This window comes from Rhinolophus sinicus, linkage group LG02 (assembly GCF_036562045.2).
Source record: "Rhinolophus sinicus isolate RSC01 linkage group LG02, ASM3656204v1, whole genome shotgun sequence".
Lineage (NCBI taxonomy): Eukaryota > Metazoa > Chordata > Mammalia > Chiroptera > Rhinolophidae > Rhinolophus > Rhinolophus sinicus.
In genome coordinates, this window is record NC_133752.1 from 37,513,068 (window position 1) to 37,531,022 (window position 17,955).

Consider the following 17,955-nt stretch of genomic DNA (forward strand, 5'->3'; position numbering starts at 1 on the left):
GGTCTTCAAGGTAATTTGGGTCTCAACAATGACTAACCTCTCCTTCAGTGATGCATGAAGGAACATAAAAACTGAAAAATGGCATATGCCAGGGAGCCTGGAAGAACAAAGCAGCTGTCTTGAGTATCTCATAGTCCCACTATTTGTTTAATTTACAATCACTGTTTACCCATACAGTATACCCTGAAGTCTTTTATCACTTATTTTACAATATTTCCCATGCAATTTAACATAAAAGACAAATCTTTTTTTTTTTTTTTTTTTTATGATTTTATTGGGGAAAGGGAACAGGACTTTATTGGGGGAACAGTGTGTACTTCCAGGACTTTTCCAAGTCAAGCTTTTGTCCTTTCAATCTTAGTTGTGGAGGGCGCAGCTCAGCTCCAGGTCCAGTTGACGTTGTTAGTTGCAGGGGGCGCAGCCCACCTTACCTTGCGGGAGTTGAACCTGCAACCTTGTGGTTGAGAGCCTGCACTCCAACACAGCCATTTGGCCACCCGTGAGCTGAACGGCAGCTCACTGACTTCATTCTAGTTGTGGAGGGCACAGCTTGCTGGCCCACGTGGGAATCAAATAGGCAGTCCTGTTGCCCAGGGCTTGCGCTCTAACCAACTGAGCCACCTGTCCTCCCCAAAAACAAATCTTTTGGGGTATTACAGGGGCCCTTCTGAAACACTGCAAAGTTATTCTTACATATATTGAGATTTTAACACTTAAAACCTCAATTTCTAATGAAAACTAAGAAGTAACCAATTAGCATTCTTTAGCTTGGACATTTTAAAACACCTAGAAACATTTTTTCCTAGACATCAAAGTTAATTATAAACATGGACATATTTTTGTAAAATCTGGGTAAAATATAATACCGATAACTCAAAAAATATGTCTATTCTACTTAAACCAACAAACTTGAACTAGCTTTTATTTACTAAGGATTAATCTTAGATCATGTGGATTTAAAAGAATTTGAGTTAGTTTCTATTTTTCTGAGAATTTTAGAGTAGTCAATCCTCACAAGCACTTACCTTTATATTAATTTTAATAATACCATCTGGAGGTAGAAAATTACCTCACATTTACAACATATGTATATAGACATGCACTGATAGACACAGAGACCTTTTAGTCATGAAAAAATGCATTAGTTTATAAAAAAATAGTTGGATCCAAATTTTGTTTTAGAGGCATTTGTAATTTATATCTGTCATTGACAAGTCAAGTTCCAAATGATCTTTTCCCTTTTAAAATAAGGACAGCTATTTTTTAAAAAATTCAGGATGCCTTTTTAAATATAGTTTTATAGAAAGTTACAAAGATGCATTTATGAACAAGTAAACTATAGCTGCCTGAGGGACACAGTCTCCTTCACAGACGTTTCATCAACACTCCAGAGCCAAAGAAGGGGTCTGGAAAGTCTGAAAAAAGAATTGCAGGTCTCTGTGAGGTCGACATTAGTTATGAGTGGTGACGGAGATTTTGAGGTGTCCATGTGTGCCTTCCTGGGAAAAGAGCCCTAAAGAGATTCCGGCTGCAGAGAATAAAATCATGGCACAGGACTGATTTCATCAGCATGATGCAAAACTAGAGGAACACACTTCTCAGGATTGTTTATATGTTCAACACACTGTAGACAGCTGCAGGAATGGGTTTTGCTTGCTGACAACTAGCTTCTGATGCTGATGTGATATTCAGCCTCTAATGCAACCCACGTATATCAGGTTGGCCAGAAAACAGCAGACTTCATCAATGTCCGTGTCTTCCACTTGAATGAATTTCAAGGTAACTAGAAAAGCATCCAGAGATAACTGGTGTGTTTTGAGTAACAAGTATACTTTCTTAAAAAGATTCCTGTAGGTGATGATCTTCAGCTTTTCAAGGATAAGGAAGACACTACAGTGAATAAAAAAGATCATGGGCTTCGTCAGAGCTTTGTTTAATAGAAGGAGATTGTCTTACAGCTTTGGTTACTTCAGCAAACTGAATGAGATGATACTTTTTCAAAAATTTAATGGTTGGCATATGATCCAATATCACTTTTACTGGAAGTAAATATACCAGAATCTTTTGTTCTTCTAACTCAAAGGCAAAGGACAAGTACTCCTTGGCTGGCTTAGTCATTATTGAATGTGGCCTTTCATCCAACATAGTACTTGTGTGTGACCCTCTGGACAGTGCTGTAATCATCTTTCAGGTTTGAGCTGTCGGTGACTGATTAGGGGTTTAGACAAACGGAATCTGTTGATCTTAAAGTAAATGTTGAATAACTGATTCACCAGAAACAGCATCCCCCACTTCTCAGAATCCTCTATACCAGTGCAAACATCACTGGCAGAGACGTGGAAACAGCTCATCAACAATTCAGCTGCTTTTTCCAACATGTCCCTGACTTTGCTTTTTCCTTTCTTTATTAACTGCAGACCTGCATTATTGGCAAATGCTCAAAGGTCAAGTGCTGCTGCATACATGATAGGCAGAGCCCAGTTTTCTTCTCTGTGGACCTGAAATGCCCGCAGGAATGATTGCATGATGACAGTCTGGGATTTGTGTGCCTCTACGAAGTCGTGGATCCTCACCGTGTAAGTGCACCGTAGATAAGCTGCAACATTTCATCGTAAGTGGGCTCCAAAATTCTCTTCTGGAGAGGCCAACTGAAGCCATGGGTTGGCAACATGAGCATGCTGGAAAGACACCAGCTCTGCCCAGAATGCGCCATCTCTAGTGTCTTTTGTTTCATAGACTGGCTGCAGGAACTGGTTTATAGTAATGTGAGCCACAGTGGCACCCACTGCTGGCAGGACAGCCATTTTTAATACCTCAAAGAATTGGGTGAACACCTAAATGACATTATAGGTTGATCCATTTACTGCAATCCTATTTTTGAAGCTTTGAGAGACCAATTAAATATATGTTTTCCATTTATTCTGTCTAATATTATAGCTAGCTTTTTCTAATTATGCGTGCAAAAGATTCATTTAGAAGTATCAAAGGCTCCTCATCTTGGCCATCTTAGTATTGATGGAAGGCTGACTGCTGTGGGTATTGTTGGCCTCAGAGGCACAATTTCCCATGTTAATTTTGCGATCTGTAGAGTCTGAACAGACTTCTAGGGAAAACCAATCCTTTACATACATGTCTTTAGATGAGCCAAATGCGGTGGATATCCCTATAGGACTGCTTCATGCCCTTGAGGAAATTGTTCCTCAAGAAACCCCACAAAGATTCTTAGTCACCTAAGAATACCTGAGTAAGGGGCAGCGAGAGCTTACCAGACTTCACTGGAACTGTGATGCTTTCCAAGGTATAGGCCACTCTCTCGGGATAAACCTATTCCGGGGCATCCTGCCCTTCGCCCTGGGGTTCTTACCAGCTTCTCTGGAGTTAGCTGCATTTCCACACTGGACACCTTGTGGTACCTATCTCTGCCACTCCAGATTCAGGCATCTGCAACAACTATTGTCGCCCTGTTGGCTGTTTGGCTTGGGGAAACTATCTCTTTCAAAGCTAAAGAGAGTTCAGTCTCTCATTTAACCAGCAAAGATTTTATTCAGACTCAGTAAGTAATCCAATTAAAAAGCTGAAATTAATAGCCACCCATTCCCCACCCCCCCTTTTCCTAGGTCATCTCAACCCTTATCCACCTCAAGGATTTTCTAAGAACAGCTCAGATAAAGTCATGGCCTGCTACTTAAAGCAAGGAGGACTGGAATTCCAAGAGAAAGCTCACCCAAACTCACCCAATGTGAAGTGGAGAGCCAGCCAGTGATGCACAGGGGGCCCTTGCTTGTATGTAGTACCAGGTTTGCAGGGTAGTCCTGGATGGATGTCTTTGGAATCCTGCGATATGATGCCAAGTAAATGACAATATAAGAAACGTCCAAACCTGTAGAGAATTCTTATGAGTTTATTTTAGCCAAAATTGACAACAATTGTCAGGAATCAAGATCTCAAATGCTTCCAAGAGTGGCAGTTTGCAGCTTCTTTTATGCATTTGAAATTGAGGAAGGAATTTAAAGAAGATTACATGAAGGTGGGAAAGAGCAAGGCAGGAATTAAATTATAGGATAGTTAACAAGACTATGTGCTCTTTTGAGGGTGGTTGTACCTTTGAAAGTACTACTTCTGGTACTTCAAAGGTGTGTTAACCTAAATGCACAAGAATAATGGACAGGGCTTGCATAAAAACCTTTCCCTAAAGATGTAATAGGCTTAGGGTGTGACTACCCACCATGACATGCCCAAATTAGCAGGTGTCAGAAAGTACAATGAGACCCTGGAGAGTAGGGTATAGTTTTGGAAACCACAGAGGGGAAGGTTTCCCAAAGGGGAGATTGTAGAAGAAACCAAGAGGTGCTTTTCTTTAAACAGACTCCCTTCTCTTTACTAATAGAATCTGGTACCACAAAATGGGCTATGTTTCCCTGCCTCCCTTAAAGCTAGATGTGCTTATTGACATAGTTTGGGCCAATGAAATGTAAACTTATTTTTGTGCATTACTTCCAGGAAGTCTCCTTGAAAGGGAGGGGGGCATACATTTATTTTTCTTTCCTGCTACCTATAATGGCTGGAACTCCAGCAGATACTTTTTGGACCATGGGGTGATCTAAGCAATAGAAGCCAAAGATAAAGATGTAGAGTAGAATGGTAGAGCATTCTTGTTTCCTGTCATCAAGGGGCCACCATGACACATCTGAAGGACAACCATTAGAAGTTAATTTTTAGATGCACAAAAAAATGCAGTCAAGCTCAAATAAGAACTGAGGAAAAAAATCATTGAATGTGGGAGTAGAACACAGTTGGGGGCATTTCCCTCATAATGGACATGAAAGCAGGTTCTAGAGTTAAACTGATTAGCTTTAAATTAAGCTCCATCATTCATTAGTTATGTGACACTGGACAGAAATTTAATAGCTCTAAGCCTCATCATGTTAATAGATAGAGCTATTAATATAATTTACCTTATGGGTTATGTTAGAAGTGATTTAGATTATTCATGTAGAGTACTTCACACAGAGCTAACACATAATAGGTGTTTAATAAATGTAAATAAAAAATCAGATGGTTACTGATAACATGGTATTAGTTTTTGAACACATTTCACGAAATTTGGTGATTTTACAGTCATATTAATCCTAGAGTTTAGAGAAATACAAATTTATATTAAACAAAATACTGAATGTAAAATATACCTTGTAAGCTTCAAATTACTATGTAAAAATAATTTTTTACCATTTTAGCTTGAATGCCTATCACTTTATGTGACAGCGAATAACACTGAAAAGGTATATTTAGTTGATTTTGATACATGCCAAATGATTTATTACCATTAATTTTTATTTCTACAAAAAATGTACACACATTTTAAGAGATGTTAACTTTGGTCAGCGTTGCTCAAGCAGTAGTTCGCGGTAATCACAAGTGTCTGGACGCTGATGGTAACCACTTCGAGCACCTCTTGTAATTGCAGAAGTCAAACATGACTTGTATTCATTTTTTGTTATCAGTATATATTAATACAGATTGTTCCTTTCTTAAAAATGTATATACATTTTTTTTTGGCACCCTCTGTATATATAGCCTTTGTATGGAGAGCATTCTAACACATAAGGACCAATTAAACCACAATTAATGACTCACTGAGTAATGAGAACTGAGTAGCAAATTGTGTTCTAGAGTTCTACAAATACTATAAAAATTCATAGTAGGGACAAATTCAAGTACTGTTGTTCATTTGGGTAAGGTATGGTTAAGACAGGATGTGTTTAAATCCTTCAAAGGATGATTAGAATCTGGATAGGATTCTTGCTGGAAAAAGCAGCGTGAGACAATTCTGACAGGGATTCTGACAGACTCCTTAAGACCTATGCGGAAGCCAGGTTCCTTTTGCCTAAGGTTGGGAGTCTCATTGGTTTAGTGGGGTGGTCTGGGCTTTCACAGGTCCTTCACTGGGCTTTGTAAACAGTGATGAATCAATGTTGCTGTAGCCTGGCATCCAACAACAGAAGCAGCTTTCAGTTACCTGCACTTGCATCGCTTCTTTGAACTTCTCTTCTTTCTTCGTTCCCAGGTGCTTGTTACTAGCACATTCTGAGTTCCTCTTACACAGTTTGGACTATCTATGGGACATTCTATACGAGTGTAGCTGTAGTAGGAGTAGGGGGTGAGCTGGCACAACCCAGGCTCTGCTTCGCGCGAAGGCTTTTCTTTTCTTTCAGGTTTTGCTAGTCTCTTCCCAGTCGCCCTAATTCATTTTTTTGGAGTCAAGTTAGCCCTAACCCTTTTAACTCGTTTAATTGAGCTTTTCTGATGAGTCCAGGACCTGCTGTTTAGAGAGTGCAAGGTGCGCAAGCAGGAGCGCTCACGACTTGGAGCGCATGCTCCGAGGGCTCGATGCGCATGCTCCAAGGGCTTGGCGCGGGACGAGCCCTTCTGGTTCTCTCCCGGAAACTTCCGTGGGGTAGAGAAGTAGGCGGAGTCAGGGCCGGAAGCAGAGTGATGGCGCCTAATCTTTAATCTCCTGTCTGGGAGAAGCGCCACGGGTCTCCGCTGGTGAATAGATGTTTGGGATGTCTTATCTCTGGTCGCGCTTTCTTCCCCTTTACCACAGGGCTGTAAATCGACCTGGGTAAACCTGACACCCATGAGTAGGTGGGGAGACAGCCCCTAAGTTCTGCCCGCGCCTTCACAGACTGTTATCGGCTTCCTTCTGCTGCACACCTCCTCTAGCCGCAGTGTTTTTATTCCTTTCCAGTGGCTCCGTCCCACCCCTTCCCAGCCCCTCCGGCCGTTATGTATGATCGGGCTCCCCGCTCGCTCAGATTGACGGAAGGTGGCAGCACTGAGGATCACGTGGGTCCTGGATCTTACCAGGTACCGTTCCTGAAGCAGCAGGCAACAGGTAAGATGTAATGACAGGCAAGCCCTCTGTGACAGGCACCTCACTTTCATCCTGCACCGCTCCCTTGTGCTCGTGTGTTAAACCTAATAGTACCACTTCCTAAGTATAACAAAACATGAAGCAGGCAAGGAAAATTCTCATTTTACAGGTAGAACTGGTAAAATCATTTGTCCCGTATCACAAGGCCAGAAAGCATATGACTTGGACTTCTGATTGTACAATGGTGGTCTACATCATACTTTCAATTCTATAGATCAGATCTAAGATTTTGATTTCCTGGCTCAGTTGACTATGAGTCTCCATATCCTGTGTACTTCTTACTGCCTGCTGTCTCTTCATTGTAATCCTGGCTGCCGCAGACACCTTTCCTACCATTAGCCAGAGACACATTATTTACTAAAATGTAACTTATATTTCTATTTTGCAACATCATTTGAAGATAGTGCCATGTATTTTTCCAGATAAATGTCTGTTATGTGACCAAACCCATGTTCTCTTTGAACATAATAAGTGCCCCCTTCATCCCACATTCTGTAAAGAAAGGCTGTACTCTTGGGAGATGGAATGGAAATGGATAATTTAAATAATTATTTGTTCTCATTTGTTTGCAGTTAGTGACTTAGGGGAAATTGAATACATACTTCCAAATTGCTTTCTGCTTGTTCTAATCTGATGATTTCGTGGAGTTTAATATCATCTAAATTAGTTTTTCCCTTGCATTTTCCCTATTTCTATGCTATGTTTGTATTTTTAGACAAATGCCAGGATCCATTACTGTTGACCGACTGATCAGATTAGGGTATTAGATTAATTTAGTTTTCTATGGGTGGAGTACAAATTTGTCATTTGTTATTATTTTAATCTTGAATTTTATGACTTTTCAGCATCTGATATCAATATCAGTACTCTTGGAGCTTATTATTTCTGTCTTTAATGCAGCTGAGTTGTTATAAGCATTAACTCCCTAATAATTTATTAGTTGCCAATGACCACCCAAATGCTTCCACTTATGATACTTTTCAATCCTTATTTTATTGTAGCACTCTCTTTTTAGAAATATTTCTTCCCCTCTTATCTGTAACATAATTTTTTCCTGCTTCTTTTCCCAACTATTGTCTTGGAACAATGCCTGATACATGGTTAGGACCAAATAAACATTTGTTAAATGCTGAATTAGGGAATCATTTTCCCCCCTCTCCAACCCAACCCTTCACAGTTTTCTTTAAAAGTTTTAATTTTTCTAAACATCTTTTAAATGTTTATATATTATACTTTCCATTATTTGTTTGTTGCGTCTGTACTTGCTCATTCAAATCTATAGCTTCAACTACTGTCTATATTCTGACTCTGAAGACTCCCAGAAAAAAGCCCGTAAAGATATAGGTAATTTAACAACAAAAAAAACAAACAACCCAATTGAAAAATGGGCAGACGACCTGAAGAGACATTTCTCCAAAGAGGACATACAAATGGCAAATAGACATATGAAAAAATGCTCAACATCATTAATCATCAGAGAAATGCAAATCAAAACCACAATGAGATATCACCTCACCCCAGTCAGAATGGCTATCATCAACAAGACAAATAATAACAAGTGTTGGAGAGGCTGTGGAGAAAAAGGAACCCTCATACACTGTTGGTGGAAATGCAGGTTGGTGCAGTCACTATGGAAGGCAGTGTGGAGGTTCCTCAAAAAATTACAAGTAGAATTACCATATGACCCAGCAATCCCTCTCCTGGGTATCTACCCCAAAAATCTGAAAACATTTATACATAAAGACACGTGTGCTCCAATGTTCATTGCAGCTTTGTTTACGGTGGCCAAGACATGGAAACAACAAAAATGTCCTTCGATAGATGAATGGATAAATAAATTGTGGTATATATACACAATGGAATACTATTCGGCGGTAAGAAAAGATGATACAGGAACATTTGTGACAACATAGATGGATCTTGAGAGTATGATGCTAAGCGAAGTAAGTCAGACAGAAAGAGCAGAGAACAATATTATTTCACTGATGTGTGGTATATAAACCCAAAACAACCAAAGAACAAGACAAACAAGTGAGAAACAAAAACTCATAGACACAGACAATAGTTTGGTAGTTACCAGAGGGTAAGGGAGGTGGAGGGTGGGAGATGAGGGTAAGGGGGATCAAATATATGGTGATGGAAGGAGAACTGACTCTGGGTGGTGAACACACAATGGGATTTATAGATGATGTAATACAGAATTGCACACCTGAAATCTATGTAATTTCACTAACAATTGTCACCCCAATAAATTAAAAAAAAAGATATAGGTAATTTATATCTCTAAGGTAAGCTTTCTCCTTATCTTAAGTCCTCTGCATTATCAATTACTTTTTTGGACATCTCCACCTCTGGCATCTGAAATTCCAAGTGTCTGAGCCCATCATTTTCCCCTATTACTGGCTCTTTTGAAATTATATCAGTCAATTATAAACTTTAAGCATTTTCCCCACTGTTACTGGTCCCTTTAAAATTATATCAGTCAATTATAAACTTTAAGCTTTGGAATTATTCTCAACTCCTTTTCTGATTGATCATTCCCATTGATCTTTAAGACCTATTGATTCTATCTTCTCATTATCTCTCACATTAGTTCCCTTTCTTCATTTAACTGCCCTTGTCTTAGTTCAGGCCTCATTATGTCTATTCTGAAATAAACCAATAAAATGCTACTGGTTTCTCTCTATTTCAGTCTCCAATCCAACTTCTATCTTATGGCTAATGTGATCTTTCTAAGATATAATGATGTCGCTTGTTTAAAAATTTCCCTTTAACATTAAAAGGTTAAAATCTGAACTCCTTGCATGGTGTATAAGATTCTTCATTATCTGTTCCTGACATGGTCTCCTGCTTTATCTGATCTTTCCAGGCAGCCACACCTCCACCAAGACTTTACCTACTGTGGGGACAGAGCCCCAGAAAGTAGTTTCCAGGCTCTCGGCCTCACATAGAAAGGTGCTGGCTCAGGTAGTAAATGGCCATCAACTATGATTGGATGGCCATCAGCTGTGGCTAGTTGGCCGTCAGCTGTAACCAGTGAGCCATTGGCCACTAATATAACTGCTGTGGCTACGCTAGCAGAAATTGGGGGGCTAGCAAGAAGATGGTGGCTGAGCTAGCAAGTGCGGATTGCAGAGAGGTGGGTGCCGCCAGAGAGAATATAGTGGTATGACTCCCCTACTTATGGCTCCGTGGGTGTTCCTTTTTGGCTTTACCATGTCCTGCGTTCTCTTGTGGGGAGCGGGAGCAGAGAGCCCGCCTGGCACCCTGCGCGACACCTACATACCAGCAATTCCAACTTTGCATCTTCTGTCAGTTCATGCTTAACCACTTCTAGGCCTTTGTACCTGCTGATGCCTTTGCTCAGTATGCTCTCTGCTCCTTCCTCACCTGACTAATTCCTACTTATTCTTCAAAACTCAGGTAAAATGAAGTTGTTCTCTCACTGTTCTTAAGTCTTTCTTCTTTGATTCCTTAATGACTCTTTCATAGCACTTTGATTCTATATTGTAATTATCTGCTAACTCATCTGGCTGCCCCACTAAAATGAGTTTCTTGAGGGCAATAACCAGGATCTTTACTCAATTATTCTGTTTTTAGCTCAATACCATAACAGATAAGTACTTAAAAAAAAACAAAAACACAGTAATTCTTGAAATAAAGTTTAAAAATTTTAATGATCAACGAATAGCAGAATAAAAACTCTTACAACATGGCTTGTGTGAACTCTGTTTAGGGAGCAGTAAATAGGATATTGCAAGGCCCTTCTTTTACTGTTTTATAGAACTCTCCCTTGTCTGAAGGAAACTAGGAAATTCCATGCTTGAGAACTTTGAGCAGCTGCATCCTGGAGATCCCTGTTTTTAGTAATACTCAGTGATAACATGCTGATAATTGATGAAAGGTACAGGTGTCTCTAGTCATTTCCCTACTGCGTTCCCTGGCAAGATAGTTTAAAAGTAGCTGTTATCTCTCTTGTAGGTATATTCCGCCTTGCCTCTCTTTAAATCAGTAACACACTGGACTATTCAGAGGTACACAATTAAGGGTCAGGTAGATTTTATAGAGTATGATGTAGAAAGAGCAGATGTTGGAACTTTGTATAACTTAGTTGTTACCTTGAATTACACAAGAGGAGAGGAACTTAACTTCTTAGATCTTCAAAAAAAAGAAGCAAATAGTCTTTATTCCCAGCCTTTCTTTTTCCTAATTACCACTTCTCTCTTACTATGACATACTTGGTCAATCCTGCATTGTATTATCTTCACATTTTCCTGAGGAAATTCTTTCCACCTAATTTGCAAACTTCATTGCCTTGGCTTTGGCCATTGGGTCAGGGAGACTCCTTTTTTACCAGATTTGCAGCCTGAAAGGGACAGAACTGAGCTGCCTTGGTTTCCTGAGTGGGAAGGATAATGGATACTCCAATTACAGATTAGTGAGAGCTGTTGCTAATATTCTCATAATTATCTGAGCAGCAAGTATGTCTTATCTCATCAAAGCAAGTTTTCCCCAGAGACAACAGCCTGGTAAAATATGATAAAAACATAATCCTTTTAATAATGTGATGGCTCGTGGCATTACTGAGCTAAGGAATATTTCATTGGTTTTTGAGCTTGATTTTCATAATAAGTGACACCCCACATTAGCTGTATGTTAGTTATCTTGGTTCTGTATTAGTTATCTAAGCTCAGTGACACCAGCTTCTAAATATATTCTTTCCCAGATTTCTTCTCTGATTGGAGAGCAGTTAGCTTTATCTGCCACAGAGGCATGAGCTGTCTCAGGTCTTGTGCTTATGCCAAAAATAAATGATTTTATCTTATTAGCCAATCAGAACGTAGGGAGATCACCTCAGGGAATGCAGTCTATCTTTATTTAAGTTTAAATAATATATATGATTGTTCTGTATGTTGATGTTCCTGAAGATGAGCATATGTTTTAAAGATCTAGTTATTGCTTTTATGCAAAGAATCCTTTTCTTTGTTTTGTGGCTATGAAACTTATCTTTTAATCACATGCTGCCCACCCTTCTTTCTCAGAATGGACTTTTATTACTTTATCCCAGTTTGACTTATCTACTACTGTTGGCACCTCAAGCTCAATATATTCCAAACTGAACTTATTTCTTCTCAAATTTTTTCCTCTCGTGTAGTCTTAATTTCTTTCTACCCGACAGTTTGTTTTATCATTTGTAGTTGGCACTCTACATGTCAACATATCCATAAGTCCCAAATAAAGCTTTTTATTTTACATTCCATCAATCCTAATTCCCCAGAATCCTCTTCTATTTTTTTTATCTTACTAATTATTAGCACTGTTTATAGTGTAATTATTTGTGTATTTGTCTGGCTTCCCCACTATTCGAGGCCAGGGTTTTAGCTCATTCATTATTGTACCCTCACTGCCTCTGTCTGACACATAATAAAGCATTCGGTATTAGTGAATGAATGACTAACGGTGTATTTTAGAATATTGTCTATTAATTCTATATTTATTGTTTAATACCCATGGCAGTATGATAGGGTTACCAGCCATCTTGGTTTATCTGGGAATGTCCTGGTTTTAGCACTAAAAGTCCTGTTTCCTGAGTGACTAGGACAGGGTGGCACCCTAACTGTAAATATTGGGTATACGGCCATGAATAAAACAGAAAATTTTCTTCTCTCATGGAGCTTATCACTATAAATACTTTCCTTATGGTTTTACTTGAGCTCAATATTTCATATAAACTTTTAGCCTATTGATGAAAGATTCCATATAATTAATTTTGGAAAACTTCAATGAAGATTTTATGAGTACCAGCTTTCTGAATACATGTGGCTATTATGTAGGTTTTTTTCAAAAAACAAATTTCAGTATTTTGCAATTAGTTTTACATTTGTTTAGGTGGGTAGATTCAGTTAGAATCTCTGCCATGTTCTGATAACAGCAGCCTCAAAACTAGCTTGAGCTTAGGTTTATTCATTCTCATATTACGTATTACCTCAGTGTTACTATGAACCTAATTAAAAAAAAAATGTATATATATCTTTAATTGTGACATGAAATACACAGAAAATTACATAAAATATAAATTTATGACTTAAGAAGTAAGTACTCGAGTCAAGAAATATAACATTGCCAAATTTTCCTTTTCAGTTATAACCCTATCCCTTTCCCCTATAGGTAAGCACTATTTTGATTTTTATGCCAATTATTCCCTTTATAGTAATGAAATGTCTCTCTTATCTCTGGTATTCCTAGTTCTAAAAATCTACTTTGTATGCTTTTTTCATATGGTCACAACAGCTTTCTTTGATTCATGGATGTATGGTATATCTTTTTCATCCTTTTATTTTTATAGGTGGCTATGCACCATTCCTTTCTTTGGCTGCCAGAGAAAGTACTTTTACAGTTGCTTCTAACACTGAGAAAGCTGTTCCAGGTCCAGGATACTATAATGTTTCAGATGCACAGGTAAATTTATAATAGTTATTATAAGTATCTAAGTTAATAAAAGTCATGCTTTCTTTCTTTAATAGACTATCATGTCCATTTTCATATTTTATTTTCCCTTCACATCATCTTTTTCCTTTTAATCTATATTTTGTAATTAGAATAAGAGAAAATAAGTGTGTTCAATGTTGGTTGTCTCATTGGGTATTTTTCATTATTCTACATATTCTCTAAGTCATAGGATGCTTCATGGTTCTTGAGACTCTTGAATGGGAGAATAAGACTATGAATGAATTACGGCTCATGAAAATTGTACAGTTGGTCAAGATATATAGAAGAGAGATAGACATAGAGTGAAGGCATTGGTTTGTGTGCCCCACTCTATAGCTAGAGCTATTGCTATTGACCTATGTGTCTCCTAATTCTATACAGTCTCAGGAATCTGATATCAGAATATCTTCAATGGTCTATTCATGTTCAGAACAGTGGATGCAACTCTAATATTTTCATAACTATGAATATCATCTTCTACCATTTCTACATAAATTTTGCATTCTTACATAATGACTCCAAGCCGACCCTACCATACATATCTTTATCTCCCCCATTGGAGGCCCAGATGCAGTCATTGAAACCTTAGACTTCCTGAATGAATAATAGCAACCATTCTGTCAGGGGTTTGGTTACAAGCAATAAAATAGACTTAAAACAGATACTAGTTTTACAGTAAAAGATTTATAGGAAGGGCACTTGGGTAGCTCATAGATTTGAAGAACAGTGAGGTCTTAAGGAAGGACAGGATTAAAACAATTATAGGTATTTCAGGAGTACGAACTTCTGCATCATTCAATAGGAACTGCCATTACATAACTTAATTCTATAACTTTCTTCCATTTTATTTTTTATTTGTGACTCCACTCAAGATTAAAATTTCTAGTAGGGAGAATCTGATTGGTCTAGTTTCATTATGGTCTAACACCTGTAGTTCCTGGGATAGGAGATCCTGTGTTTGGCAGATCCTTTAAAACCATAAAAGGTGGTTTGATTACCATTACATTTCACCTCTTGATTGCCCAGTTCTCTTCTCTTCTCTTCCCTTCCCTTCCCTTCCCTTCCCTTCCCTTCCTCTCCTCTCCTCTCCTCTCCTCTCCTCTCCTCTCCTCTCCTCTCCTCTCCTCTCCTCTCCTCTCCTCTCCTCTCCTCTCCTCTCCTCTCCTCTCCTCTCCTCTCCTCTCCTCTCCTCTCCTCTCCTCTCCTCTCCTCTCCTCTCCTCTCCTCTCCTCTCCTCCCCTCCCCTCCCCTTCTCTCTCTCTCTCTCTGCCCCCCACACAGTTATTCTTCCCATATATATAATTTATAAAAATGCAATTATTTTATGTATGATTTTCAAAAATACCTTCCCAGAAGTAGCCAAACTAATGTCTAGCTACTGTATTCAGAGATGATATTGTAGTGTCACTACCAATTGAATCCTAGATTTCTAGATTAAGGCCATTTCATCTCTTCTTCTTTCACATTTCTATTTAATTGTTCTGCAACCTATAGATTAAATGGTAACCAACACTCAATATTTTAAAGAAATGGTTAAGAGTGTAGACTCTGCAGTTAGACTACCTAGATTCAAAATCTGTTCCTCCACTTACTAGTTGTGAAACTTAAATCACTTAATCTCTTTGGGCCATAGTTTCCTCATATGTTAAATAGGAGTAATAACTTTATAGGCCTTTTCTAAGGGCTAAATATATTAGTAAGCATTTAGAATAGTGTCTGACTATAGTTCGCATTCAATACATTTTCACTATTATTAGTGTTTCCATTTTATAGTAGGGGGGGAAAGGAAGAGATGGAAAGTGAAAGAAAGTGATGTAGGAAGCAAGGAAGTACAGGTGGGGACCTATTTTGTTTCTGTAACTGATCGTAAGGCTGTTGGCAGCCTAAGATTTTTCCAGCACTCATTCTGTGTTCTCCATCTTTTCAACAAGGACTTTATCTGCTGGAGTTCTTAGCTTGGTGGGGTGACAAGAATCTTCAATTCTAGGGAGTCTGAGTGCTTGGTTCTCAGGCTTGCTTCTCAAACCTTTAAATAAACTAGCTCTTAGCATTTTCACTGGGTTTTATAATGCGAGGAAGTGCTATAGGGTGTCTCTGTGATCGATCCCCCCACACTCTTCTCATTAGTCCTGTTTTTCTGTCCTGGTGAAGGTTAACCTCCTCTGCGAATACACTATCCTCCTTATTTTGCTTTGTAGCATAAAGAGCCTGGAATGATCAGTTGGTGGTCTCAACTTTTAATTCAGTGGAACATCTGTTACTGTTACTCGTGGTCTTAAAACTTGCAGAATACCAGAGCTTAGAGGACAAAAACCAAAAAATTCGATAGTGGGTCATTGGATGTAATCACTCCCGCTTCCACTCCATGGCCCACAGATCAGCATATTACGGGTGTATGAGCTTGCTAGTTCTACAAGTAGTTCCCTGATTAAAACTGATACATAACTCCACTATTCCAAGAGGGAAATGTGGTAAAATACACACAAGAGGTAGATTTCAAACTTGTTAAATATGACAAGTGTCAGGATGTTGGAATATTATTTTCATACTGATTTTAGTCACTTCCACATGTAAAATACTATGAAGTACAATTTAGATCAAATTTCATTTTATTCCAAATTGGGTGCATTTCTTGAATTTCTGGAATAAGGAATTAGGAAATGTGCTTTTTGTATAATGAATGATCAAGAAAAAACAGTTCTAGTAGTCTCTATTTTTTTTTTTCCTTATAAACAAATACCGGAAGAAGATTGATTTCCTTGGTTTAGAAAATGACTAGTGACTTATTCACTCAATTGCTGTTGAGGCTTTTTTTTTTTTTTGGTAGTTTATGCTAAATTATTGCAGAACTGTTAGAAGTTCAAGGAGTGTGAATTTATTGCATTGTTTAAAAAATAAAGTCCATTTCATTTTCAATAGATGAATTAGGAAACATGTTTATAATGTGACATAGTTTACATATTCTGTAAATAATTAATATGGATAATAATTAAAGGGACAACTCTGGAAATTAATGCAAGTATGTATGTATGTATGTATGTATTTTTGGAAGCATAGGTTGAAATGTTGCTTTCTATCAGCAAAGACTTAGCAAATATTATTTAGAAACTTCAAACGAAATTCCAAAAAACATAAATGTGGGTTGTAGTTGCAAGGGCCTTCCTACATGGTAAAATACTAAATAGTTGAAACTTTATAAAGCAGAACATTTAGGAGTTGAAACTGTGTGCCCCAATTTGGTTCTATTTCTCTGTACCTCTTACGGTTACTTCACTTTGATTATAGTTGCCACCACTATTCCAAAGTCAGTGGTGGGGTTGGGGTATACTTTTTGCCTTTGCAACTCTTGCCCAATTATGGGCAAATTCACTTTGTCTTTGTTTCCTTTAGCATACCTGAAACATATTAACTTTTTTCGAAAGGAAGTTTGCTTAGTAGAAAACATCATAAAGGAATTAAGAAAATAAAAGAAACAAAAGAATCAAGTTTACAAAGTACAGGCTTCTGATCCTTTGATAGTTATATAATTAGGTTATTAAGTCAGAATTTGTTCTGTTCTCCTGTTTCCTAGGATGATTCCTGCTGCAAAGGGTCAGTACAAATTTTACTTATGTTTTCTGATCCTGTTTTCTTTCGTATTTTTTATTATCTGGGAATCTTTTCTGGGTATAGACAAGTAGTTTCTGTCATATTTTTTATTACCTAGCCTAGGAAAAGATGTCCAAATTAGGTTTGATTTTTGATCCAAGAGATACCCTCCTTAGAGCTGAATGATAGGATATCATAGGTGATACAGTATCTGGTCTCATGCTTCAGGTGAGACTCTGACCCTGTAGTGTTGGGGGCATTGCTGACATATAATAATTCATCAAATAACTATAGTATATAGACAAAAGCACAACATTCAAAAGGTATTCATATAAATATGAATACCATTTTCTCATTGGTTTTCATATAAAATGTATAATTACTTGGTAATATTATTTTGGGTCACTTATCTGATACATATGCACTTTTGTAACCTCTTATAAAATGAGAATAATTGGTAATTATGAAATGAAAATTCTGAAAAAAACTTCTGGTTAGTTCCACAGTTTAAAAAAAATCACCTACATTAGATTAATTTTATTATCTTCTGTTAAAGTATTTAATATAAACTCAAATTGTAATTTGAATTGTAAGATCATAGAGACCATAGTAATGGCTTTTCAAAGAATAAAAAATGGAGAAAGCCTTCTTTTTTTCATGATTGAACTCTTTACATAACTTGTAATATTAATGGTTTTTGCAAAATCATTAAAGTCTATTATTATAGATGCAATCTCTTTAAACATAGGAATTCTGATCTTATTTAAACAGTAATCAAGTAGTGAATTGGCTATCTATGAATGTAATTTCACTCATTTTTAAAAAGAAAACCTCTTTTGTGTATTTCTTAAAAGCTGAATGAAGCTGAGTGAGATGCAAATTAGAGACAGGCTCAGTTAAAAGTGATTGTGAATAACTGACACGTGCACACCATGTGAAAGGTC

At 37.7% G+C, this 17,955-nt stretch overlaps 1 protein-coding gene and 1 pseudogene across 1 annotated transcript in view; one reads left to right on the forward strand and one right to left on the reverse strand.

Annotated features, from left to right (window-relative positions):
• Positions 1-245: 245 nt before the first annotated feature.
• Positions 246-6,234, reverse strand: LOC109452302 (PCI domain-containing protein 2; annotated as a pseudogene).
• A 250-nt stretch (positions 6,235-6,484) lies between these two features.
• STPG2 (sperm tail PG-rich repeat containing 2) overlaps positions 6,485-17,955 on the forward strand; it is a 410,131-nt gene continuing 398,660 nt past the window's right edge. Inside the window, exons 1-2 of the mRNA XM_074324807.1 lie at positions 6,485-6,895; positions 13,281-13,393. Of these exons, the coding sequence (XP_074180908.1) occupies positions 6,787-6,895; positions 13,281-13,393 (222 nt within the window). The 5' untranslated portion in view covers positions 6,485-6,786. The remainder of the gene's footprint in view (positions 6,896-13,280; positions 13,394-17,955) is intronic.